Source organism: Falco cherrug, chromosome 9 (genome assembly GCF_023634085.1).
Source record: "Falco cherrug isolate bFalChe1 chromosome 9, bFalChe1.pri, whole genome shotgun sequence".
Taxonomy (NCBI): domain Eukaryota; kingdom Metazoa; phylum Chordata; class Aves; order Falconiformes; family Falconidae; genus Falco; species Falco cherrug.
The window spans coordinates 10657734-10683686 of NC_073705.1; the positions used below are offsets into that span (position 1 = coordinate 10657734).

The 25953-nt window shown below is 54.4% G+C and overlaps 1 protein-coding gene across 2 annotated transcripts in view; it reads right to left on the reverse strand.

Moving 5' to 3' along the window:
- Window positions 1-18342, reverse strand: part of LOC102051993 (dual specificity testis-specific protein kinase 2-like) — a 32084-nt gene extending 13742 nt beyond the window's left edge. Inside the window, exons 1-2 of one of the 2 annotated variants that reach the window (XM_055721124.1) lie at window positions 17948-18342; window positions 764-963 (exon numbers count right to left, since the gene is read on the reverse strand). In XM_055721124.1, the coding sequence (XP_055577099.1) occupies window positions 764-952 (189 nt within the window). In that variant the 5' untranslated portion in view covers window positions 953-963; window positions 17948-18342. Of the gene's footprint in view, window positions 1-763; window positions 964-1236; window positions 1716-17947 lie in introns of those variants that run through there. The other variant, XM_014282270.3, reaches the window with a different exon arrangement.
- Between the last annotated feature and the right edge of the window lie 7611 nt (window positions 18343-25953).

Genomic DNA, 25953 nt, shown 5'->3' on the forward strand with positions numbered 1-25953 from the left:
GGGGGGGGGGGGGGGGGAAGTAAAGCCAGGAGCACCCTGGCTCCTTTGCTTGCTCAGAGTTAAACAAACTCCCACACCAGTGGAGCCTTGTGCAGGGAGCGACTCACAACAGCCCCGGTGAGCAAAGCAGTTTTGCTCAGATGATTTAACATCCCCATCATCATACACTGGCTTGCAGGGAGCCATGGGTCTCTGGACATGAAGGCAGCAGAGGCAGATGTGGACGGATGCAGCAGCAGCCTCCTGTCCCAGGTCCCCTGCTCCTCCCCAGCACCACTGCAGTGCAGGGCAGCAGCTGGAGAAGGGTGACAGCACTGGTGTCTCCACGGGGTGTGGGTGGCAGGTATTCTGGGAAGCAAATGCAGCTCAATTTTACATCCTTTTTCTCTATATATTTTCCTATAGCTTTGATAACAAAACCTGCACAGAGCATAAATACCTGCTAATCTCATTCAACACTCAGTTTAGCTCCCTGACAAGCCTGTTGTATGGCCAGATGACAGTACCAGTAGACGCTGACTGACCAAGTCCTCCCATGTCCTTTGTCCCTGTGGAAGGGGAGATGTGCATCAAAGGCAATGTGCTGGGTGTGCAGAGCGGGGTGCCCTTTCCTCCGTCACCCAACCTGCCAGAGTGAGCTGGGAGGGACCAAGATGAGGAAATAACTCAAGGGCAGGTTCCTCAGGTGAGGCACCATCTACACAGCCTCAGCAGCTGCTCAGCCGCTCTCACGCAGGTTGTGGGCTGCCTGCATGTCATTTACCTTGTAGACCTTGGAGAAGAAGCCGCTGCCTATCAGCTCGGCGTTGAAGTTTTCCCAGAACTCCAGCTTCCTGACAGCCGTGCGCAGCCTCTGCCAGCGGTCCATGTGGTAGTAGGTGTCCGATGACTCACCATAGTACTGCATGGGGCCGGAGGGCTCCGGTGCGATCAGCCCTGCCTCGCACATCATGGGGGCAGTGGCTAAAACACAGAGTAGTACACAGTGAGCCAGCAGCAGTGTTTGGACATCAGACAAACACCTGCACTAGAGGCCAGTACTGGACAAAGCCTCAGGAACAGAGGGAAAGGAGACAAGGCACTGAGATGATGCAGCTTGCAGCACACGTTCCGCTGGAAGCAGCCACAAGCACTGTCTCCTGGATAAATCATCGTGGACTTAAGCCTGCCTTATGCAGGTTGTGTTCAGACTTCTTCAGACTAGGACTTAAAGGTGGCAAATTAGCATATACTCACTTATACTTTCCAAAGGTTTCCGGTAGATAGGATGCATCACCTTCAACACACGATAGTGCAGCCCAGGAGAAGTCCAGAGGACTCGGTCTTGCTTAGCCAGCTTATATTGGGTTAAAAGCCACCGTGTCTAAATTAGGCTTTTAGCACGGGTCATGTGCCACATCCTAAGGTCACATCCATTAGCCCAGAGCTCTAGACAGGGCTTAGCTACTGTTGCAGACAGCGGGTCATAGCTTGATGTGCTAGCAGGAAACAATCTTAAAAGGGTGCTCACTTGGCAGGTTCCTTCTAAGTTCCTTCTAAGTTCCTACAGTTCCTTACAAGCCCAAAAGAATCACAGAACAAGGAAATGCCCCAGCAACCCTCCTCCTGTCTGTGTATCCTGAATTTGACTCCAAGCCCCCAGTGCCTTTGCTCGTGTTCCACTGCTCTGATTCTCACAGTTCCCTTGCCAGCCCCCCCTCCTTCCATTCCCCTTCCTGCCTTTTACAGCACCAGGCTCCCACCCCCCCAAAGCCACATGCTATCCTTTCCCTTCTCCCACATCTAGTTACTTAGAAAAATGCAGGAGAGGCAAATCCAGTGGAAAATGGTCTTCTGACACCCTGAGCAAGGCAAGTAAGGCGTCTGCTCCTGGATAACTGTAAATAACCGTTGGTATGCTACAAAGCTGTCTGAGCACCTTCCACTCATGGCATGTGCTCAGATTGCTGAGCCCTGGCGAGCTGCTTTGTCAGACTGTAACCAGATGAGACAATGGTCAATAAAGGGTAATTCTTCAATGTTGCCAGCTGAAACAAAGCTAAGCTCTGCCCTCCCTACATTTCTGACCAAGGTCTTGCACCAGACAAGGAGCTGCACCAGCATCCCTTGACCCCGTGGATTATTTCACGGCTACTTTCCATCTACAGGGTGAGGCAAAATCTGCACTAAGCCATGCATGAAATATTTGCACCAGTCACCTCATCCACCCACAGCCCAGCCCACATCCAAAAAGAGCTGCCAAACCGGGACAGATGGATGTGGTGGCAGGGCTAAGCAGGGCAGGAATTCGAGCCGAGCTGTGGGGCAGGGATCCCCGACGCGAGCAGCAGGCGAGCTCCAGGCTGAGATGCTGCAACACAGGTGAACAACAGCACAAACTTCTGAAAGCAGCCAGACCCCAAAGCTGCCACCACAGGGCAGTCCCACACAGACTGCAGGATTCCAGTCATGGACCATGACGGATCAAGCACAGATCAAGCAAAATCAGCATGACACACAGGCTCCTACCTAATTGCATGGCAAACATCAGCAGGACAGTGGGCTGTCATGAACAGGGGAGCCCACGGCCACGATCGGTGGAGAGCACTCAGATCAGGCAGGGCACATCAAAGAGGTTACAGGGCCACAGCTTTAGCCCTGCTCAGACCCAAGGACAGGTAACCAAGCAATATCCCAGGATGGGATGCAGCTGCAGGGACCTGCCTGGAGCATTTTGCCTTGGGGCAGTCACTGCTCCTGACAGCCAGCACCATCTGAAACGCACCGTGGCCGGCCCCCTCCCATCCTGCCCGCATCCAGGCACCACACGCTGGCACAAGGGAAGAGGCTCCTGCAGAAGCAGGGGACAGGACCTACATCCATCACGCTCAGCACTGCCAAAGCCACCCTGCTCTGGTTCTGTCACCGAAGGCATTACCTTCCCACAGGAATGATTCCTCCAGGTTCTGCAAGGAACCCTCTGGCATACAAAGTGGCCCAGCTGTGGCAGGGCTTGGGGCACAGGCGCAGCAGGGCAAGGCACTGGCACAAGCTGGTGGACAGGTGCAGCAAAAGGCTTTTATTGCTCAGCATGCAGGGCTGCAGCTCCAGGCCAAGCAAGTGGTGCTTCACACTCCATCAGCAAGACACAGAGGAGCTCCTGCACGACTGGCCAGGGCATAAGGGGATGCTAACAGGGGCTGACAGATCCTGCTGACCCTAAACCACCAAGGAAACATGGAGAAGGAATGGCAAAGGGTCTCCCTGAGCATCAGACCCATCACTGAGGGGGCACTCTCAGGGTTTACCCACTCCTGCCCCTGATCCTGGGACACAGGTTTGCCCTCTCCTGTTGTGTGGCTAGCGAAACAGCAACACAGCAAGCCACAACCTCACCCTGGAGCGCCAGTCACTCAGCTGGCAGAGCTGTGGCGGGTACCCCAAACGATGCTCTAGTCTCCAAAGACACACCCAGAAGGCTCTGAAAGCTTCTCCCTTCTCTTTAGCACCCTTCAGTAACAAAAGAGGAGCCTGTCCTTTGCAAAGCAGCACACCTGCAGGTGCCCTGGTCCCCAGCCACCTCCTTCTGCCTGCAGGGTGACCAGGGCACAGGCGTGACAGGTCCCCTTGGGCAAGGCAGGCTGCCTGGGGCTGCCTCTTCCACAGGGAATGGTTTCCTTTTCAGAGGCCTCTCTGTTCAGCGCTTTTCCCACGTACCATCTCCTCCCGCCATGACCTAGTTCATCAATTGCTTCTTTGTCCAGTAAAGAATCCCTGCAGCATCCCCAGCATGCCGGGAACGGCCCCTCGCATTATGCCACTGAGTGGGAGCCGAGTCTTTATTTTCTTCTTATAAATGCAGCTGTTTGTCCCCAGATTAGTGCTGACACATAGGCTGGGGGAGAAAACAGCCTTTCAAAATGCCAAGATTTATTTGAAGGCTTCCTAGGAGCCAGGGGGGCAGGGAGGGAGGGGGAGAAGGTGGGAGAAGGATGGGGAGCAGGCAGGGTGGTCTCAGGGGCCAGCCCACAGCCGCAGGCAGCAGGGCAAGGCACATCCTCATGTCACCAGCAAGGTTTAGAGCATGCAGAGCTGTGCTTTTTGTCTGAGCAGGCAAAGCGCGGAGGCAGCTGCCTGCTCCCTGGTGCTCCCAGCTCAAATTCAACCTATGGTGGGGAGACCAGGCTTGGGCATGGGAGGAGGCTCATCCCCTTCCAGACCACCTTTGCCTGCAGGGAGGGGGGAGACAGAGCCACTGGCTCCCACCACCTTCTGGGGAGACTGCCCATGTCCCCAGGCTTTGGGCTGTGCCCGCAGTGAGCAAGGAGCATCCTCTGTGCCCGGCTGCCAACACGCACCTCCCAGCTCCCCGGGCAGCAAGAAGCACCAAGGATGCAGCTTACGGGCAGCCGGGAAACGTTTGGATACTGAGAGCACTGCAGGGAACCTACTCCTTGCCATGTCCAAAACATGAAATTAGCAGTCATTTTGAAAAGCAGACCTGGGGCACCGCTTTCCTCTGGACTTTCCTCACCTGCAGACACAGCGAGGCCCCTGCACGCTGCAGGGAAGGGTCAGGCTCCGCAGCAGGGCTCACTGGGGCTGCCCGCGCTTGCTGCCATGCCATGCACCCAGCGATGCTCCAGCAGCTGCCAGGGCCGGCAGAGAGGCCGTAACCAGCCCTGTGCATGCACCCTGCGAAACCAGTCGTGCAGCTCCAGCCCCACCGCTGCAGCTGGCTCCAGCCTGGGGAAGCAGCTGGCAGGAGCAGGCAGGCGGCGGCAGGTTTATTCTCTCTGTTCAGCAATGCAGCACCCACAGCTCCCACCCCCTGCTCAGCAATGCAGCAATGTGCATCTATTCCCTCCGCTCAGCAATGCAGCAATGTGCATCTATTCCCTCCGCTCAGCAATGCAGCAATGTGCATCTATTCCCTTTGCTCAGCAATGTTCATCTATTCCCTTTGCTCAGCAATGCAGCACCCATGGCCACCCAGCCGGCAGATTGACTCTCCCAGACCTGTGCACAGCTGGACAGAGCCCCGAGCATCTGCCCAGGCTCCGCTATGAGGACGCAAACCCCAGGCTTCAAACCCCTCTTCCAGACAGCAGATTTTCCTGAAAAAAGGGAAGACTAGACCCTTCCTCCCCTCACCTGCTGAACAGCCAACCTGCCTCTCCTGCCACTGTTTCCAGGACTTTTCTTCCCATCATCAGAGAGCTTCTCCCCAGCCTCCTCTGCCCATAAGTGGGAGGTTGGACCAGCCCCAGGGGCCTCCCTGGACCAGGAAGCCCAGTGCCTGATGGCTGCAGCCTTGCCCTGGGGAGCAGCATGGAAAAGCTTATCTGCTGCTTGCTAAGCTCCGTGCAAAAACGTTCTGTGAGCGGGATCACTCTGTAAATGAAGTATCTATGCCAGGGCAGCAGGGTGCCACCAGCACTGGGGTCTGCAAACCATGGAAGCCACCTTCCCAGTGGAGCAGGGGGTGTATGCTGACTGCGCACCCGTGCCTGCGTGCAGGATTTGGTCTTGGGGGGAGGGAGATCAGGTACAGAAGTTTAGAAATCTGTAGGTGCTTTCAATATTTTGTAAGCATCTAGCACTGGGGTTTACCTGTTGTGCTGCTGATAATGGTGCTGATGCTTCACTGATGGCCAGTTGTCTACATCTCATCAATAAATCAGCACATCATTTCAGTCCCCAGGTGGTTTACATCTCACAAGTTGAGTGGGTTTCTCCTGCAGGCGTGTGCAAGGCTCCCTCAGCCCTCTCCACCTGCCCTGCCTGCGCCTGGCTCCGGCAGCAGCAGCGGCAGCTGGAGGGATGGGTGCTCCTCGGCTCCCCGGTGAAAATGCAAAGTAAATCCAGATAACAACGGTGACATTAAACAAAACCATTTGCCTAAGCCAGGTGAACAAAACACCTTAGTAGTAGAGTTACTCAGCATTTATCTCGGTCAACAGAAATGGACTTTCTTCTGTCCTGGCTTGTTCTAACAGACACTGGCAAACCTTGTAGTATTAGGAAAATGTACTAGGTTAAGCAAAATCACAATGGATTTGCTTACCAGTACTAGTTTGCCTATCCCTAAAAATATAAACCCTAAAAAAAAAAGTATTTTTTATTCTTGACTCACATAAAAATAGGAAAAACTATTTCCTGAATACTCCCAGCCTGGGAAGGAGGCTAAAGACAGACCACAGCTCCTGCTGCCCAGTGAGAGGATGGTTTCCCACAGATAAAACAGCGACATTCACCAGTGTGAGGATGTCAGGAACAGCCCTGCAGCCAACAGCTCTGGCTCTGCCTGGATGCCATCATTACACAAAATAGCAATTAGCTTTTCATAGACATTCTCACATTCATGAGAACATCTAGTCTAAGCTGGGCTGTTTCCCTCAAGCTAATCCCAATATATTTGATCTCTCCAGTCAAAAAGACAATTTTCTGTTGGAAAAAAAATAGAATAAAACAGAATCAGGGAGGCGAATTCCTCTCTCCACAGGAAGGCAAATTAAAGTAAATTACGCAGCAGGGATAAAGGGATACTTGCATTTCATTTGAGCACAAACATGTTTTTCATAGAATGAAATAAATAAATACAGCCCAGAAAGTAAGACTTAAAAAGCTCAGGGTAAGTTACTGGCAGGATAAATCGTTTTCACTTTGCAAATTTAAGTGTTTATTATGCTGCTGCCAACAAGGACATCTGTGAGCCACAGACCTGGCCGAAATCCTGCCCTCCTGCCATGGCACCGTGCTCACAGGGCCAGGGTCACACCCGGGACTGCAATCCCAGCTTCAATTTAGCTGCTCTGATTGCAAACCTATCCCCTGCCAGGTATGAAAGAAACCTTAGGAAAGATCTAAAATCTGGGATATCCGCTTCCTCCGGAGATTTAAATACAATGGAAAGTCACGAGAGGGCCGACAGCTAAGGTATCCTTTTGCTGAGGGGAAAATGCCAAGGAATAGGGACAAGGACAGTAAGATCCTGCAAATGGGAACTCAAGACGATCCAAGAGGACAGCGGGTTCTTGGCACAGGCAAGTATAGGTACTCACAACTGGCCACTGAGTGACACAAATCCCCTTTGAAACCTGGAACAGTTAAAAGACTCCACACGTGTTATGCTGAGGGTGAACTGAAGCACTGGAAAACCTGATCAGGACACAGTCTTGCTCCCACCTAACTTACCGACAAGATGCATGCCATTCAGAAAGCAACCCAACCAGAAAGCATAGAAGTTTCCAGCTGAAGATCTATGGCTGATGCTACCTGCAAGGGGTACACAAGCTCTTAAGATCTTCTGGCCCCAAAAATCAGCATTTCCCCAAGGCTTTCAACGAAAAGATTGTCTGTACCTTTAGCTTTAGCAAGGAATATTTTTGAAGGTATGTGGAGACCTGGTTCTCCAGCAATTGACCCCTTCCCACGAGACAAGACTAGAGGGGCATGAAAACACAGCCGGCCCCCTCTTCACCCAAAGACCCTTATCTCCAGCCCCCTTGTGCCCAGTGGACCGAGTCCCACTTGAAATGGCTTTCACAAAACTGATCAAAGACGCATCCAGCCAGGATGCATAAGGACATTCAGGCAGCCACCGTGCAGTTTGGCCTCTAGCAGGGTTAAGGACAGCCAGGCACCTCAGTCTTCCAAGAAGAACAGGGCTGTTCTGCACTGTTTGGGGCAAATTTAACCCAACCATCCATGAAGGTCTCTGTGCAGACCCTCCCCATGCACAGCAAGTGCCACGGTAGTCCCTGCCTGGGGGGAAGCTGGTGGGTGTTTTGGAGGAAGAAAAACAAGACAAGAACAAGTGAAAACACGCTCTCTGGGGCAGTAAGCAGAGAAGGTTTCAAGTTGGCTCACCCTGCAAAATGGATGATGATCGACAAGGCACGCGGATTCCTTTGAGATGGAAAGGTGCAAAAAAAGAGTAGAAAAAACTCCAGTTGTAACAACTCAGCAGTCACAAGCCTAATCCCACACATTTACTGTCTATCTCTGCTCCCTTTGCTACACCCTTCATGCATTTTCATTTTAATTCTGAAGACTCACGGTACAAGACCCCTAATTGATGTCATACGGCACTTACTTCACCAGCACATATAAACCTCATTTTCCCCTGACATTTAATTGACGCTATACAAATGAAAAAGCAGAGCAAGGCACGTGGGCGTTTAAAAGGAAGCTCAGCGTGTGGGAACTATCAAGCATTTGAGCTGGCTAAAACATCTCAAGCCCACCCTCTCGATCAAGAAAAACACATTAAGATGAGAAAAGATACCTTGACCTTACTGCTAAAATGTCCGAGCATCATCTGAGAGCGATTGCCATAACCTGCTTGTTGTTACAGCCCAGAGAGGAGGTCTGAGGGCTGTGGGTGGCCCAGGGGGAGAGGTGGGAGACACTGTCACACAGCCCATAAAGGCTGGGTTCAAACATGCTCCACAGCAGGTGAAAGCCGTGCCCGTTATCTTTGGGGTTTCCAGCCAAAATCCCAAAGATCAACCTCAAACCTCAACCACTCTGTGTGGTTCCCAGAAGTCGAGAGATTATTTTTAGCTCAAGGATTGTTCCTGGTACAGATGGCCAGAGTCCTAAGCTAGAATAAAGGCTCAGGCTGGCTGCCACACGCTGCTGGCAGATCACCCCGCGGTGAATGAGCCTCTGTATCCATCTCTCCTCAAATGCCAAAAGCCACTAACAGCACTTTTCTGGCTTTGCAAGACATTCTGATACCTCAGCATGGAAAAAACCCATCTGCAGCGAACAGCATTGCTCTTTGCAAGGGAGAACATGGTTTCCTGCCCCTTGCACCCCTCCTGCGTGTCTTGCTTGGTCTCCCAAAGCATTTCCTACCTCCTGTCTGTAAGAAATCAGTGGGCTGGAGACAGCCACACACTGCACAGCGGGTGGGCACACTGGCAACTCACCGCAGCAGTGATACCTGGCACTAACGGCGCTTTATATATTCCATAAGCAGCTGGAGTGGTACATGGCCTCTGCCAGCTGTTTCTGAGCAATGCAAAAGCCCCCCAGCCGAGCTTCACACACAAGCTCTCACACCTGATGAGTAGTTCTCCCCCTGAACCTGGTCTCTCCCTTTTCAAAGGACTGGACATGATGGGGCTCTTGCCGGCTCTTTTAACACCCACAAAAAATACAACAGAAACAGGTGAATAGAAACAGCACCAAATCCCCTGAAAGTGCTTCATTTCGCAGATGCTTAGGGGGCATTAACTGGATGATGCACTTTGGGAGCCAGGTGGGAAGAAACTTGATTTTACACATGGAAAACCATCAGTAAACAGCTTGAAGTCACAGAACTGCCCCAGCAGCATCTCAGAGAGGACCCAGCAGACCTGAGACCTGTGCTCTAACCATATCCCCCTCCCTCAGAGACAAGGGGATGAGTTGGGTGAAAAAGATAGCTAACAGGGACCCACCTCCTGTTGACTGCTGTATGTACAGGCTCCCAGTGAATCATGGAAAGAATTGCCCAACGGGTCCTCGTGGCATCCTCCAACACTGGGGTGCTGGCTGCCACCGGGGACAAGGACAGCCTGGAGGGACCATGAAACCCTGCTCTTCTGAGACTGTTCCTAGGAAAACACTAACCATGCTAAACTGAATTAAACATTTTAAGATCTTTGATATGTGGAGGTGGGCAGATAGCAGAGTCACCACCGTAACTGTGCTGCTCCATAAGATTATTCATCCTGCAGAAGTGGCACAGCCCAGTGAGTAAGGAGCTGAGTCAGGACATCTAGGCTGCACCTAGGCAACCTAGCCAGTATCTCCTTGGCATCACCTTTCCTCCTCCTTTCTCTTCCTGGCTTTTCTCAGCCCTTCAGGACACAGACCAGCTCCTAATCCACACAGAGCTTGCAAAATGAGTGTGATGTTTGGCCCTGGCTGGACACCAGGCACCCCCCGCAGCCACTCTACCACCCCCCTCCTCAACCAGGCAGGGGAGAAGAAAATAATAACGAAAGGCTTGTGGGCTGACACAGGTACAGGGGGATCACTCAGCAATTACCATCACAGGCAAAACAGATGCAACTTGGGGAAATTAATTTAATTTATTACCATTCAAATCAGAGTAGGACAATGAGAACTAAAATCAAAACTTAAAAACACCTTCCCCCCACCCCTCCCTTCTTCCCTGGCACCAGCTGCAGCCAGCCAGTGAAGGAGGGTCTGCTGTGCCCCTTCTCTGACTCCAAACAGCCAGTTTTGGCCCCGCATCCACTTATAAATCATCGCTTCCCAACACCTCTGGGATGCAACAATGCAGGATTGAAGGTGGTACATTTTCTAGACATCTCGGGCTTGATGAGTTTAAGGGAGAGCAAATCAACCCCTGGCTCATCAGGCATGAAAAGCACTCATGCATCACCTGCATGTCCCATGCACCACTCCCAGGTGAGCAGAGTTTCTCATTTCAAGCCCAGGGCTGCCTAAAGAGCATCGCTATCACCATGGTCCTACCTCTCACACCATGACACCAAGCACCAGCACAAGGCACTGCTCGACATTTACACGGAGTGCAAATGGGGACTAGAATAAGCTCTTCAAACTGCTCCCTGCAGTTCTTTGGTAGGTACGCAAACAGAGCTGAGGGTTCAGCTGGAACTAGCACACAAGAAACTGCAGCTGCCTGTCCTGAAACAAGCCATGGTCCATTTGGGATCCTGTGCATTGGGGCTGCCAGGAGGCTTGAAACTACCAACAGAAGACTGAGGGCTTCTTGTGTGGGGCCTTAAAGGTCTGATCATCATGCTAATTGCAGAGGAGGGACACTGCTCTGCCCCGCAGGGCTCAAGGGACGCTCCCAAGGGACTCCTGACAGTGGGAGCGCAGCCATGGGCACAGCCATGTCTCCAGGGCAGAGGAGAGCTGCAGACTGTGCTCTGACGCAGTGGGGGGGATGGTGCCCACCCACCCTGGCACCCAAAAGGTCCTGGATGAGGTGGGACGCAAACTGTGCCCTGCCAGCGGTGCTGAGGATGCTGCAGAGGGATACCCCAGGCGGTGGGATCAGTCTTCCTTGGGAAGTGCTGTCTTTCCCCAGCAACTGTTAAAACCACCAGGGAGACCCACTCGGACCAGGCACCCCACTTTCAGAGACCTCAACCCGGTGAGAGGTGACCCTGGACCCCCAGTACCCTCGAGGCTACCGGCCTTAGTTTGCCCTTCTACTGATGGCAGCCATTTGGGCGGAGAGGAACAGCACCTGAGAGCCACCTGAGAATTAAAACAAAGCAAATCCAGCCTTTAATTTAAGGGATGATCCCTTGGCTGAGGGAGCAGAGTCTGCTGTTGCTGCCCGCAGGCTTGGCAGATGCCAGCCATACGCCAGAAGCCTCAGCGTGCAGGGAAAGCCAGAGAGCGGTGGCAATGCTTTCGTAACTCAGGCTCACAGCCCTGAACAACCTACTGGACTGTGGTCACAACAGAAGTACATTAAACCACCTCACTGTGCAACCCTCCCTCACTCCAACCATCACAGCTTCCCACCCTTGCCCACGTGCCCTTCCCCATTCAGCAACGCTTAGGGTCTGCTTCATTTTCATTGCAAAACTAAAGAATCATCCTTCTCTTCAGCAGAAATCATTCATCCTATTCCCTTCCTAAAGAGACCCCTTTTCCCCTCTCCACATTTGCCGTCACAGTCTGAGGAAAAAGATGGCAAAGAGCTGCTGAGAGGATGCTGAAAAGCTGCCTCCACGTCTGCGGCAGGTGGGCATGCAAGCAGGCAGCCCCCCAGCTGGCTGAATTTTGAAGGCTGCGTAATTCATCAGTGCATTGACTCATGCTTCCTAATCCTGCCTGCAGCACAAGACGCATGTGCCTCCCTGAGGGGATGGCTCCAGCGTAACATTAATTCACTCCTGATCCACTGTGAGAAGAAGGGCAAAGCTTCCCCTGGGCTGAGGCATGCCAAAATATCCGCATTCCCCAGCCCCTTCTGCTCAGCTGCCTCTGGGGTGAAGAGGTGGTCACTCAGAACAGGGACCTTACATGCCCCACGTTGCCCTCTGGATGTGTTTCTCTCCCTCCATCTTTTCCAGGAGCCTCTGGGGCACCATCCAGATAATTCACAGCCTAACGCTGCATCGCCCATAACCTCTCTGTGCCTCATTCCCCAGTATGCACAAGGAGATGAGCCCGAGCCCTTGCACCGCCCCATTCACTCCAGCACCTTTGCAGATGTGCCACCTCGGACCAAGCCACCCCCGTGCTGGGGGTGAGGTGGTGGTGGGTCCCCAAGCCCCCCAGGTGCAACAGGGATGAGGTGGTGGGTCCCCAAGCAAGAGGCGTCTCAGCAGCAGACCTGCATCCAGCAGAGGACACAGACAGGCTGGTAAACCTGGTGTGGGACCTTGCTAGTTCAGAAGGGTCATCCTGGGAGAAATTCTGCCCTTGTAAGCTTAAGAATGCCCCGACGCATGTCTCCCCTTGCACATTATCTGCTCTCCAGCCAAAGCAGGACTGCAGTAAATATCCAGCAGATAAAGCTGAAATCCAGCTAGAGCATCTCCGATGTTATTTCTCCCAACAGCGCAAAATTAATCACAGCGGCCCCACCAACTCCAGCTGGCTTGCCCCCAACGCTGAAGCCATGGTCTTCAGCAGCTGGACGATTGATCTTTTCAGGCAGCTTAAAACAAATGAATGAAAGACAAAGAATTTGGAGCACATTTTTTCAACCTTTCACAGAAAAGGGGCAGAAAATCCCTTTTCAGCTTCTTGGCCCTCTTCCTGCAAAAAGCTTGAGCAAAATTATTTCAACAGGTTTGGAAGAGACTGCTGTGCTTTGAAGCTTTCTCAACACTGGAAAAACACATTTTCAGACCCGCTTTCATTGCATTATGCAGCTTGTGCACAATAAACCACCCCCTCTCACACTATACAGATAAGGTCAGGAGGTGACAAATCCTCTTAGATTTACTAGCACTGGAGAAGGCTCATTTCAGCCAGCCCATTTCTCAGGCTCGGCCACCAAATCTTCCCAGGAGCTGATGTGACAGCCAGTGCTGGCACGATGGCCAACTGCCCACCTCCACCGCACCAGCAGGCACGCAAGGAAAACACACCGGCTGCATGACTCTGTGTTATAAGAAACACAACTGAGGCTCCAGGTCTCAGCCGTGACACAGGTTTATGCACTGCAAACACAGCTGTATTAATTCGCTTTTTTTTTTTTTCCTCCCACAGTAGACTAATTCATGCTCAGAAAAAAAGCTACAGCTGCTGACGGTGGGAGGCCATCGAGGGAGGACCCCAGGGGTGCTGAGCCTCTCCATCCAGTCTGTACACAGGGACTAAACCCATGGTAATCTACCTGCCGGAGGCTGCATGAGATCAGAAATAATTTAAAAGCCCTTGTGCTTTGAGATGGAGGTAACCAGACCCCTCTCAGCATGGCAGGCGAATGCTTTCTCAGGAGTTCAGCATCTCCACAGCACTTTTTGGGACCACATCCCTGCCCTGCACTTGGCCCCAGCCCCCCGAAGCCAGGCTGTGCAGATGCAGGAGAGATGCTCCCTGCTCTGACAGCCTCCAGGATATCTCCTGCAAAACACAAATCCTTCCCAGGGGAGCGAAGGAGAGCAGCTCAAATCCTGTTATGTCAGGGCAAGGGCTTGTACCGAAACCTGAGTTTTCCTCAAGCAGCCAGGACTGCTCTCCCCCCTCCCTCCAAGCCTTCCTCTTGCCACTGCGTGCTGTACCTAATCCACCACTGCCTTATTAAAAGCCATATGGCTTGCGGGAAGTTGAACTTCAGTTGCCTGACAAGCTGCCCAGCTCCCCTGCATGCCTCCGAAAGTCAGGTTACTCCTGCTAGGGAAATTAATCAATCATTTACCCCCATTAAATCTGTTTCTCCATGTAATGCTATGTAAACAAGCAGTATTTGCACAACGCCACGCATTATAAGAAGCTTCCCAAGGCAAGCAAGCTGCTTCCAAGAGCTCTGCGCATGTCATCACAGCCAGCTAATGTCGGGGACACTGAATACAGTAAAGTCTCTCTCCAGGGAACAAGGGATCACTCAGCAGCTCCCAAAGGGCCAAGGAAAGAGAAACAGATTCACACCTGAGGTGAGCATTTTCATATTAATGTGGCCCAGCAGACTGAGCCCCTAAGGCGATCCCAGCTCTGCACAGATGTTATCTCTTACCAGTCCACTACTGCAGAGCAGGAAGACTTGGCTATTGCTAACAGATGGAAAAACGAAAGCTAAAACGTAAGAAAAACAAGTTAAGTGACTTGCCAAAGGCCACGTGATGAGCCAGTGTCAAGGTGGGGTGTCAGGTCTGAGCTGTGAGGGGTCAGAAGGGACCCCTCACCCCTGGGCTCACAGACCTGGCTCTGCTCATTTGCCTTCCAGGCTCCCACTCCCAGCTCAGCGCAGCCGGGATACAGTGATCTGTATGGATAGTTCTCCATGCACGTTTTTCTTCTCTGACTCTGCCCAATAAAGCTTTTGAAACTACATAAATTTTTAGCCCCGGAACATACCTTGGCCAGAAGCTGCACAGCTCGCTAGCACAGCCCACTGCACAGGGAGCAAGGATCAGACCCGCTGAGCCTCAGCACCAGCCTGGGTGCCTCTGTCAGTGCTGCCCCCAGCAGCAGGCTCTTCCCATCCCCTAATGTCACCGCAGAGCCCCTAACCCAGCGCTGGCAGAGCAGCAGAGTGGCCAGCAGACCCCCCAGCTGGCAGGCTCATGCCCACGGTGGGTTTGTACACTGATTTACTCGCTACCCACTTCCACACCAAGGAGGGAGGGCAGCAGAGAGGAACCCTGGAAGCCAGCTGAGTGGTAGGAGGCTGGTAAAGATGCAGTTCTTGCAGCAGCAAGCTCATGCAGCTTACCTCTCCCAGCACATCAAGGCCTGTTCCCACCCCACTGTAACTCCAGCACCTTACAAACTTGCAGCAGTATGGAGCTGACCCACAGTCCATGCACGTTACCTAATTACAGCTGTCACTGAGGACATGGGAGGACCACAGCAACAGCCAACCACTTGCTAAATAGCGGCAACAGGGACACCTCAGGTTCGGTGGCAGGAGATGCCCATCTCTAGCTTTAGACACTCACGCTGAAGGTCAGATGGGGTAGGAGACAGGGCACTTGCCATCAGTGCTCAAAGTTGAAAGTTGCCTCAGAAACTGTGCTCCAAGTCAAAGCACCGTGGCCCTCACATAAAGTTTTCGTTGCAAAATCTGCCCTTAGGGGAGAAGATTATGCAAGACTGAATTTGAACAGCAGCAATGACCCTGAAGTGTTTTCTTTAAAGCCCTGAATGTTTTAAACTCTGACTGCAGGAAACTGCCAGGCTTCCAGTCTCCAGCAGAAGAAAACCAGCTTCTGTGCTCAGAGGGCAGACGAGCAGCAGCTCTCTCCACACAGCTGGAGAGCAGAAAAATCACAACTTCTGCCATAAATGGCAATTTTGGCATTCCTCCCTTATGCCCCATGCTCTCCAGGTAACTCCTGGACCATTCCCCAGGTGCAGGTACATCAGAACATCTTTAGGTGCAGCCTAAGGATACTGAACGTACTCCCAAAAGCTTTGCCAACTGGTGTAGAAAGGTGTTTTGGTTATGAGAGGACCTCCAGCTTCAAGCCACGAGCTTACACGTTGCTTTGGGATCCTCTGAAACATCACTAGAAAGCACCAGACCTAACAATCACCGGGCGAATAATTTAAGGAGAAATAATCACAGCAGGCATCAGCAGTGGGGACTGCTGAGGGATTTACTATGTGAGAAGGACCTTCCCTGGTGGATCAGAGATGCTGGAAACACAGCTGCACCTCACCCCACACAGCCTCCCCACCCGCTGTGAGCAGCAACGTTCCTGCAAGAGTACCCGTTCCTGGCAGACTAAGATTCAACGGGAAAAGGACAAGCAAATACATGCCAGGCAGGACCGTGGGCCAGGTGAGGACCCTCCAGCGAGGTCCCTGTAGGACCCTCAGTGCTGCCTGGTCTTCCCCACACTGACTGGCCCATCCCATGATGTACCAGGTTTGCAGCCTGGGGCATCCCTCAGCCTCACTGCTCAGGTCCAGCTTGATTTTATATCCTTCTGTTGGAGGACGGGAGCACCCTGACTCTCGTGATTTATAACCATCCACACGCAGATAGCTCCACGTTGAACTCCAGCTCCAGATGGCGTCTGCTCGGCCCCTGCAGGTTCGTGCCAGGCTGTGACTGACCTTGCATGATAACGGCAATCCTTTCGCTACTCAAGGCTGGCTTTTTGCCGTTTGTTTACCCCACAGCTTTACCTACACCCTGCATGAAGGTTTTACACTGCCTCTAACTTGGTTTTCCCTGTTGTGTGAGTTTGTCGGTTGTTCTTTTAAAGAAGAACAAGATACATTTAGGATAGCAGCTGAAAGTAGGAACCTGTAGCTTAAGCGTGCTGTCTCCTGGGTACTGCTTCTGCACTGGAATTGCTGAACTTAGCAGGGAAATGGAAGAAACTCGAGCTGCTGGGGTACAGGTGTGGGACAATCCTGCCTGGGCCACCCCGAGCCATTCCTTGCCATGGCGAGGCCCTACTCCTAGGGCTGCTCTGGGGCAGATGGCTGAATCACAGAATCACAGCATGGTCAGGATTGGAAGGAACCTCTGGAGGCCACCTAGTCCACCCCCTGCTGAAGCAGGTTCTCCTCGAGCAGGCTGCACAGTCACATCCAGGTGGGGTCTGAATGTCCCCAGAGAAGGAGACCCCGCAGCCTCTGGGCAGCCTGTGCCAGTGCTCGGTCACCCTCACAGTAACAAAGGTTTTCTTCACATTCACTTGTGTTGCAGTTTGTGCCCACTGCCCCTTGGCCTGTCGCTGGGCTCCACTGTAAAGAGCCTGGTCCCGTCCTCTTGTCCCTAAGGTGTTTGTAGACATGGATAAGATCACTCTCAGCCTTCTCTTCTCCAGGCTAAACAGGCCCAGCGCTCTCAGCCCTTCCTCATCAGGGAGATGCTCCAGTCCCCTCATCATCCTCATAGCCTCCGCTGGATCCCCCCAGTGGTTCCCTGTCTCTCTCATGGATCTCGGAGATCCACGTCTCCAAGCCAGTCGCACCAAGAAAGGGCAGGGGAAGAGGGACCTTTTCTGCAAAGCAGAGACTGGTCTGAACACCCCCCTCTCCTTCAGCAAACCCACCTGCGCCAGCACCTGCACAGCAGGTACAAGCACCATCAGAGCAGCAGCACCACAGGAAAACTACTTGCTTAGATATAGGGAAAGGTGACACAAATCAACTGCCCAGGAACCGCACACCAAGCACAAACTCTATCCCACCCCTTGGGATCTACATTTTTTTTTTTCTTTCCAGCCTTCCAAAAAGCCCAGAGCCGTTCTCTGAGTTAAAAATGGGGACAGTGCTAGAGACATGGGTCTCTATGGACCACCCAGTAGGGCCCCAGGGCCAGCTGCTGAGAAATCACCTCTGGCTCCGCTCAGGACCATCCCGGGCCAGGAGAACGCCCAGAGTACCCCGTCCCCAGGCTGCTCCCCCTCTCCATCGCCCCCAGAAACTCCTGCCCCTGTCCAGCCGCTCCAGCGGGAGCCTGCGGGACAAAGCGCACAGCAGGCTCTCGGCACCGGGATCAGCTAGGTCTCGGTTGCTGATCAGGTTCGATCAGGTAGGATGTCGGCACCGGGATCAGCCGGGCTGAATTAACCCAACCGTGCCGCCTCGCAGCTCGGTGCCGGAGAGACCCGGCGCGCCCGGGCTGCCCCGCAGCCTGCCCGGGGGGAGCGGGGCGCGCTCCCCGCGCCCGGGGCTTCCCCTGGAGAAGGGAAAGAGGAGCCGGGGGCCCCGGCCGGGGGTGCCCCTTGTCCCGCGGGGGGCGGCCCGCCCGCTCGGACCTGCCGGGCGGCGGGGACACGGCGGGACGCGGCTCGGCGCCCCCCGCCCGGCCCGACCCCCGACTCACCTGCTGCGGCTCGGCCCCGGCTCCTGCGGGACTCGCTGCCCGCGGCTCGGCACGGCCGCCGCTCCCCCGGCGTGAGCCCGCACCCCGGCTCGGCACGGCCGCCGCTCCCCCGGCGTGAGCCCGCACCCCGGCTCGGCACGGCCGCCGCTCCCCCGGCGTGAGCCCGCACCGCCCGGCTCGGCACGGCCGCCGCTCCCCCGGCGTGAGCCCGCACCGCCCGGCTCGGCACGGCCGCCGCTCCCCCGGCGTGAGCCCGCACCGCCCGGCTCGGCACGGCCGCCGCTCCCCCGGCGTGAGCCCGCACCGCCCGGCTCGGCACGGCCGCCGCTCCCCCGGCGTGAGCCCGCACCGCCCGGCTCGGCACGGCCGCGGCTCCCCCGGCTGCGCCCGCACGGCTCGGCCCAGCGGCTGCTCCCCCGGCCTGAGCCCGCACGGCTCGGCTCGGCCCGGCCCCGCCCGCCCCCGCCGCGATGCACCACCCCCGTGCCGTGCACCTGCCCCCCCTCCGAAGGAAGGCGCCATCTCCCCGGGACCCCTCCTGCCCCCAGCGCGACCCCCGGTGCCGCAGCCCCTCCCGGGACAAAGGGCCTCCCCCCGCCCCCCAGCACACGGCGTCGTACACCCACCCACCCACCCCGCGAAGCACAGCAAAGGCGACCCCCAAACATCTCCTCCCGTGCTCCCCTCTAGGTCAGGAACCCCCCCACCCCACAATGGGACCGTGGCTGCCTGAGTCGCCCCCCCGCCCTGCCCCGGGCAGCCCACCAGAGCTCTGGCTCCCGGAGGATGGCTGGGCGCTGGGCAGAGGGAAGGCAGCTCCCATGCCGGACACCACAGGGGCATGTGCCCATCTCGCAAGGACACCACTGCCGGACCCCAGAGCATTCAATGACAACAGACCCCAGCACCAGGACCCCCCAGTCCTCGCACAAAGCCAGCAGAGCTCGTGCAAGCCCAGCCTGAGGAGAGCAAGTGCTTTCCATTCCCAGCTCCTGCTCCCAGCCTTCTCACCTCTCCTCCAGCCCTGGCTCCTCTCCCAGCTGCTACTCTCTCCCCTCACCCCCAGGGTAAGGGTGCTTGTGGGGGGCAGCCGCACAGCACCCACCACCATGCACTCCAGCTCCCCACAGACCCATGGGACAGGAGCAGGATGACCTCTCACTTGCGCAACGGGCACCGCAACATTTCTCCACCAATAAAACCTCTACTGCGACACGGGATGAGGCTGCCCTGTGGGTTACAGCAACCCCAACACGAGAGCACCCAGGGCTCATTTCGGTTATTTGATGAGGTTAAGACAAACAACAATCTGGGTCATGAGCAGGAGGCAGCTGGGACTTGAGGAACGCAGCTGGCAACAAGAGAGATTGGGCAGCCACAGCCAGAAACATCTGTGCTGCACTAGTGACACTAGTGTGCCCCAGGACAGGGGACCGAGGCACGTGCTCAGCCCTCTGTCCCCACCGAAGAGCAGGGGCTAGTGAGAGGTGCTGGCAAAAAGGGGCAGCCAGCCCCCTGCCCTCCTCTCCAGCCCTGCTGGCTCCCTGGGGACCCTCCACGCTGTCGCAGCTGGAGGCACACAGAGGCAGGAGCAGCGTTTATCCCATGGGAGATGCCTGGTGCAGCCCCACAGGCTCTCCTGGGTGAGGGTCCTTAAGTCCCCTCTGCAGAGGGATTAAGCAGCCAGGGTTGTTTCCTCCAATAAGAATGAAATCAGGGGGAGCAGCATCTCCATTTTATGGACCCTCTTCCCCCAAAGCACCACAGACCCCCTCCCTCAGGGTGGCACAGGGCACTGACGTGTGGAGAGCAACATCTAGCTGCTACAGACCACAGGTTTTGCCTGCATGTCCCCAAGGCCCCAGACACGATGTCTTGAAGCCCCTCATACATGACAACCCCCAACAAGGGATGCAACAGCAATCCCTTCTCTGGGATGTCCAGGGGCTGTGCCCACCACGTGAAAGGCAGGTTCCGCAGATCAACAAGATGCAGTTTCAAAGCCACTGTCCAGTACAGAGAGACAGCATTTAGACGTAGCTAGCTGTTAAGGCTGTTAATGGCTTCTAGGTACCTGACTTTAAGAATATTTACTGCCCATTTACTGCTATCTTGTAAACACGGTTGCTAAGATGCAGCTGTACAACGAGAAACCATCTTCAGAAGCATCCTTGCACTGCAGGGTCTGCCAGCAGCTGGCTGGGCAGTTACCGCACCGAGACTCACAACAAGCAGCGGCATGCAGAGCTGCCCGGCCCAGGTGGGCTGGCAAGTCAGGCCACAACTTTGGGCTACAAACTCCTCCCTCAAATGGGTGACCATTTCAGGCACATTCTCCTTACGACCAACACCAAAACACAGTGGGAAGAAGCAGATTTGCACATGTGGCATCAGGAGCTCGTTAGCAGACTGGCACCCCGGGGCTGTCGGTGAGGCTGGGCTCTCGGTACCTATGGCTCCGTGGCTCCATTTCCTTTAGGAGAAACTGGGAAAGGGATTAACAGGGACTAAAATCAACCCCAATGACAGGGCAGATGTGTCAGCAGTCTCAGCAAATCCAACAGGTCAGCCAAGCAGGTCCATTTGTGGAGAGAAGCTCGCATGACCAAAACCTCCCACTAGGATGCAGATGCATCCCATTATTAGTCCCAGGCACGTCTCTCCTCACTGCAGAGCCATCTCTGCTTCAGGTATGGCTGGCCAGGCTTGCTGCCAGGCAAGCTCTGCTGCTTTTGCTGCCCTCCCTCCTGCCTCCTCCTTCCACAACGATCAGCAAGAGCAACACGTTCAGTGCTGCAGTGAGAGAACCCCAGCTCCTTTCTCCCCTGCCGCTCTTCCCCACACACAGACTGCGTACCCGCATGATGCACCTGCCCAAGCTCATGACCAGCCATGCTCCACAAAGCACCCTGCTACGTCATCCTGCCGCACCTGCAAGCACAGATCATTTTCCCTGCAAGGAGCAGCACGCAGAGCAGCCGGAGCAGCAGCTGTCTGCTCTTACAGCCAGCCAGGCAAGCTGCAAGCTACTGAGCAATCCCCAGCGGGTGTCAAAGCAGAGGTGCTGTCCCCATGCTCAGGCCCAATCCAGCTGAACACCACACAGGCAGCCCAACATCAGCCGGATGGCCCAGTGGTCCCAGTGCGCACATCATTAAGGCGAATGAACACCAGACGGGCAACCCAGCGGGATCACCACTTTTAAGTGGACACAGCATCAGCAACAAACTTCACGGTGTTGATGGCTGAGAAGCACCTGCATCACTCTGCAGAAAACCACAAGAAGACCCAGGTATAAGAGCCACTTCTGTTTCCTCTTGTAAAAATTCTCTTCTCTTGTCCAGGTGCTTTTCTCCTCTGGCAACACCTTCAATGATGCCACCATTTCTCCCAGCCTCCTTGGTGCCCCCAGCCCTCAGGCACCCCGGGCAGGAGCAGGGGCTCTGACACGTCTGTGGCAGCATGATCAGGCAGCAGCTCTGCTCTGATGGAGGCTTGCAACACCTTCCTCCAGCCTGCTTTCAATCGCTTTAGGATTATCAAGGACCCTGGGAGGTTGTCAAGGTTGTTTTTTTTCTGTGTGCTTGCTGTCAATGAAGTAATTAAACAAAGGTCAAAGGGTGTCTGTCCCTGGAGGAGCTGAGCAGCCAGTTAAGCCTCTCATCTGAAGCCCAGCCCAGGATGCCAAGCGATTCTGCGCATTTCCAAGCCGGCCAGCAGCCGTACCGCCCCATCGAGAACTTGTAGGGTGACGGCTGCCTGTCCCAAACACGGGAGGTCTCTGCAGGTGGATGCTGAAAGATCACTGACAGAACCACAGATGTGAAGGCCACAGCCAAGATGTGGTCCTAAAGCACCAGACTGAAGAGGAGCCTCTGGCAGGTGCAAGAAAGCCTAGCAGAAAAGGTCTAGCATATGGAAAATCCTGTTGGTGAGAAGGGATGGGACCCAGGTGCATTTCAGTGAATGCCCTGATCTTGAGACAGCCACTTCGCCCCTGGCTAAGGGACCCCTGGGTCCCCCAGCCAGGCCTGCAAACCAGAGCAACAAAGAGAGGAACAGAGAGAGACCTGAGATGGGTCCAGGCACCTGCATTTTTTAGACCCAAACTCACGGACACTGTGTCCTGCAAAGCACAGCCTGACATCACTCTGTAGGTCGCACTGCAAGATATTTATTCCCTTTGTGCTCCTTGGGAGGTATCTCGTAGACAAGACTCGCGCTTCTGTTAGTCCTGCCTTGGACAGTTTTGGGGCTCATTTGTCATTTCAGCCACATTTGACAGAAAGGTCAAGACCTCAGAGGTGCGTGGTTTTGTGAAAACAAGGCAGCAAATGGGGAAGTGAGACCCTGTTTGTGCTCCCAGCGTAGGAGGTGCTGCAGGCTTTAGCAGACATTTGAGAACCCACACCCCAGAGCAACTGCCTCAAGGTTCAGCAATGGGAGAGGCTCTGGTAGGAGCTTGCATCTTCTTAGACACCAAGAACAGCATAGCAGCATACCCAACTGAAAGAAACCCTTGGAGAGCACCTCTAGTCAGCACAAGGACTGCCCGTGTCTGCCAAAACATCTGCTGCAGCTCCTCCTGCCAACATGGGGCAACCAGGAGATTGTTGACACTGAATACAGCGCCACAGAATCGGGTCCTGCCAGAAGGCAGAAGTTTGTAGCTTGACAAATCGTGTGTGCAAATCCTTCTCACACCCCAGAGGAGGAAAAATCTGGTTGACATGACACCCTGCAGGCACTGTGGCTCTGGCTTACTGTGGTGGTCCTTTAAACAGGCCTGAGGTGGCTGCTGCGCCCTGTCCCACACCCATGTCCACCCCTCCCACCAGCCTGCTGCACCCGTTAGTGGCTGCCTCCAAGACCTAGTCCTTGAACATCCTTGAGGACTGGTAACATTCCCGCCTGCTAGCCCGAGCAGGGGCAGATGTGGTGTCCCTCGGCACATTCCCAAGCCGTGGGATCTGCTGGACCCTGTGCCAAAACAGCAGAAGCCTGGACTCCGGCAGGAGCAGCGTGGTGCAGGGAGATCCCTAGTCTCACCTCTCCTGCCTGCAAAACATGATGCTGCCCAACTGCTCTGCACAACCAACCACTCATGGCAGGGACCCCCGCAAGTCACCACCAGCCCACCCACTCCTGCCCACAGGCAAGTTTCCTGGCTTAAGAAAAATCACCCTTAGCTTTTGGTGTCCCTGAACCTTACTCGGGGATGAGCTGTGCCCTTCTCCAAAACAGCCAACTGGCACTGAATCTGCCCCACTGCCAACTGGATTTGGAGGCATTGCTTGCAGAGTAAATTTGGGGCATGAACACCTGCCAGAAGTGCGCAGAACGCTCAAGTTAAGAAAAGCCAGCAGTGAAAGTGCAATTTCTTGGGGGCAGAGCCCCTTTAGCAGCACTCTCACCGACACCTTCTCCAGGCTGCATAGTAGCCGGGTGGTCCCTCCGGTTTGTGCCCCATCCTCCCTGCAGTGTGGAGCTGCGGGTCCCGGCAGCACCTGTCCCGTGGTGCACCCCAGAGCACCGATCACAGCATCTCCCAAGGCTGCAATGCCCACAGCCCCAGCCTGCCACCCCCGTGCGGTGCTGGCCCAGGCCGCAGAGGTGGCCGATGGAGCCAGCCTCACGCCCAGCCGGCTCTGCGAGCCCCAGCTCTCCCGCAGCAGCTTGGCAGCCCCATCACTCCTCAGCTAACTGCCTCACCAAGGTCACGGTGCCGCTAAACCTGACCTCCTGACAAATATTATCAGGAGGCTGGTACTGTAACACCACTTAGCACAGCGCGCACACGTTCTGCTTTGGCAAGCCTGTACATGGATTGGTGTTAGCACCTGGTCACACACAAACTGCACGTCACCTCCTGCATCCGAGGCTCAGCGTCACACCACACCCTCCCTGCTTGCCGTGTTCCTCAGACACAGGGTTTCTTTGTACCTCCAGTGCTGCTCTGCTGAGCTCTGGCTTAAAGCAGCAGCAAGCACAGCCCTGGGAACATCCACCCAGTGCTTTACAGGGATATGAACAGCAAACGACATAGTCAACCTTTCTTCTGATGATCACCAGGCCAAAAAAAAAAAAATTAGAGCAAGCACAATCTCTGCAGGGAGGCCTTCTCCCAGCCAGGCACTACAGCCTTCCATCACGTCTGCGAGCTGAGAGACCTGCCCCTCAGCATTCTCCTGGGCTACACCACTTCTGCAATCCAGAAAAAATGCTGGTGCCGCTCAAAGGCATGGCCGCACCTTCCCCCTGCTCCAACTGCCCCTGCCCTCCACCCTGTGCCAGCACCAGCCTCTGCACCGACCATCCTGTGAGCCAGACCTGAAGACCAATCCCTCTGAAAATTAATTCAAAAGGAGGTAAGGGAAACTATTTACCAGCTGGCTCAGCTGCCTGGTTCTGCTCTTTACTCAAGAGCAAAAAGTCCAGGCCTGGGTGGGAGCATGACAAGCACCTGATCGGGGAGGGGGTGCCCCCCTTCTAGCTCTGACCTGGGGCATACACAAGACCAATAGGTCAAGTAACCTCAGCCTCGCTGCAATTACAGGGCCAGCTTCCCGTCTCCGCGTACACAGGCCAACGTCCAGTGCTCCTCTTTTTGAATCCTTGACCATCTCCTGTATTTTCCTCCACTTGCTCCACACGTTGAAGTATAGGGACTTCTTGCAAAATAAACCTGCATTTTTTTTTGTTCCAAGGGATGCTCCCAGGCCACCAGCTGAAAGCAGAGGTAAGGTCATAGTGCTCAAACACACCATATTCTCACTCTCAGCAAGACTGCTCCAAGACTGTTCCGTGCTGTTGCTGCAAGCAGCCAGAGGAGCAAGGGGAAGGGAAGCCAGGCAGCTCTGCCAGGAACCACTGCAGCAGGCAGAGTGAGGGAGGCTGCGCTCTCATTTGGCTGCGGTTCAGGAGTTACACAGGTGAACACCAACAGCCCTCGGCCTCAGCCATGGCTCATCAGGGAGCTGAGTGCTCACCCACGGCGCCAAACCCCACCGCTGCCCCGACACCTCTACTGCTGCCCCACAGAGCCCCCCGAGCTGAGCAGCGATGAAGGCCTGCTGGGGATGCCTTTGAGCATCAAATAGGTATTGCTCGGTTTCCAAGGCGCTCTGGGAACTTTTGTAAACGAAGATACATAGATCCTAATTCTTCCAAAGAGGGAAACTTAAGTTACAAAATTTACGATGTGCAAGGCTATTTATAATTGACTATATGCTTAACCCCTCTATTTTCAATACATTTGAACATCCCGTTTCCATCCTGCCAGCTCAGACCAAGGGACCTTTACACCAGCCATCCTTCAGCAGACAGACAACAGAAATCAATCCACAGAAAGGCAGCGCAGTGCCACAGGTTATTAAAGCAAGACGTGCTGCTCAGTGCAAACAGGACAAGCATCCTCTCCACTTTCACAGAACAGGAACTTCGAAACAGTTAACCTAGGGTAGACAGAAGGATTCGCATGATTTTAAATGAATCGACAAAATTCAAATGCAGCCTCCAAAATACAGGATCACACTGTTTGGGTACAGAGGTCACTCCAAGCACCCTCTGCGCTTTTATTCCACTGAGGCCAAGGATCTGACCAAGGGAGACTGGAAGGAGCTTGTGGAGCTGGAGCTGCCCAGGTTGTCAGTCTGAAAGTACCACCAGAGAAGGACTTGTCTTTCTCAGTTCAGTATCTTTGGATGAGGTTAATATTATTGACAGGGGAGGGACAAAAGCAGACTATTTTTTTCTTTTTTCAGATCTTGGAAAGCCTTTGGCTCTTTGCCCAATCCACCAGCAAGTATTTTCATTTCTGAAGACACATTTCTGAAGATACTAAGAGCCTTTTTAAAACCATTATTTTATTAGGATCGGTTTATACAAGTGCCTTTGGTGAAAAACCTTTTCCTCGCCCCAGGACAAATGTCATTGCCCATGTCACCTCATAGATTTCCCCAACATCTTCATAAAGCTTGGCAATGAATACAAATCCTTTCTTCTTC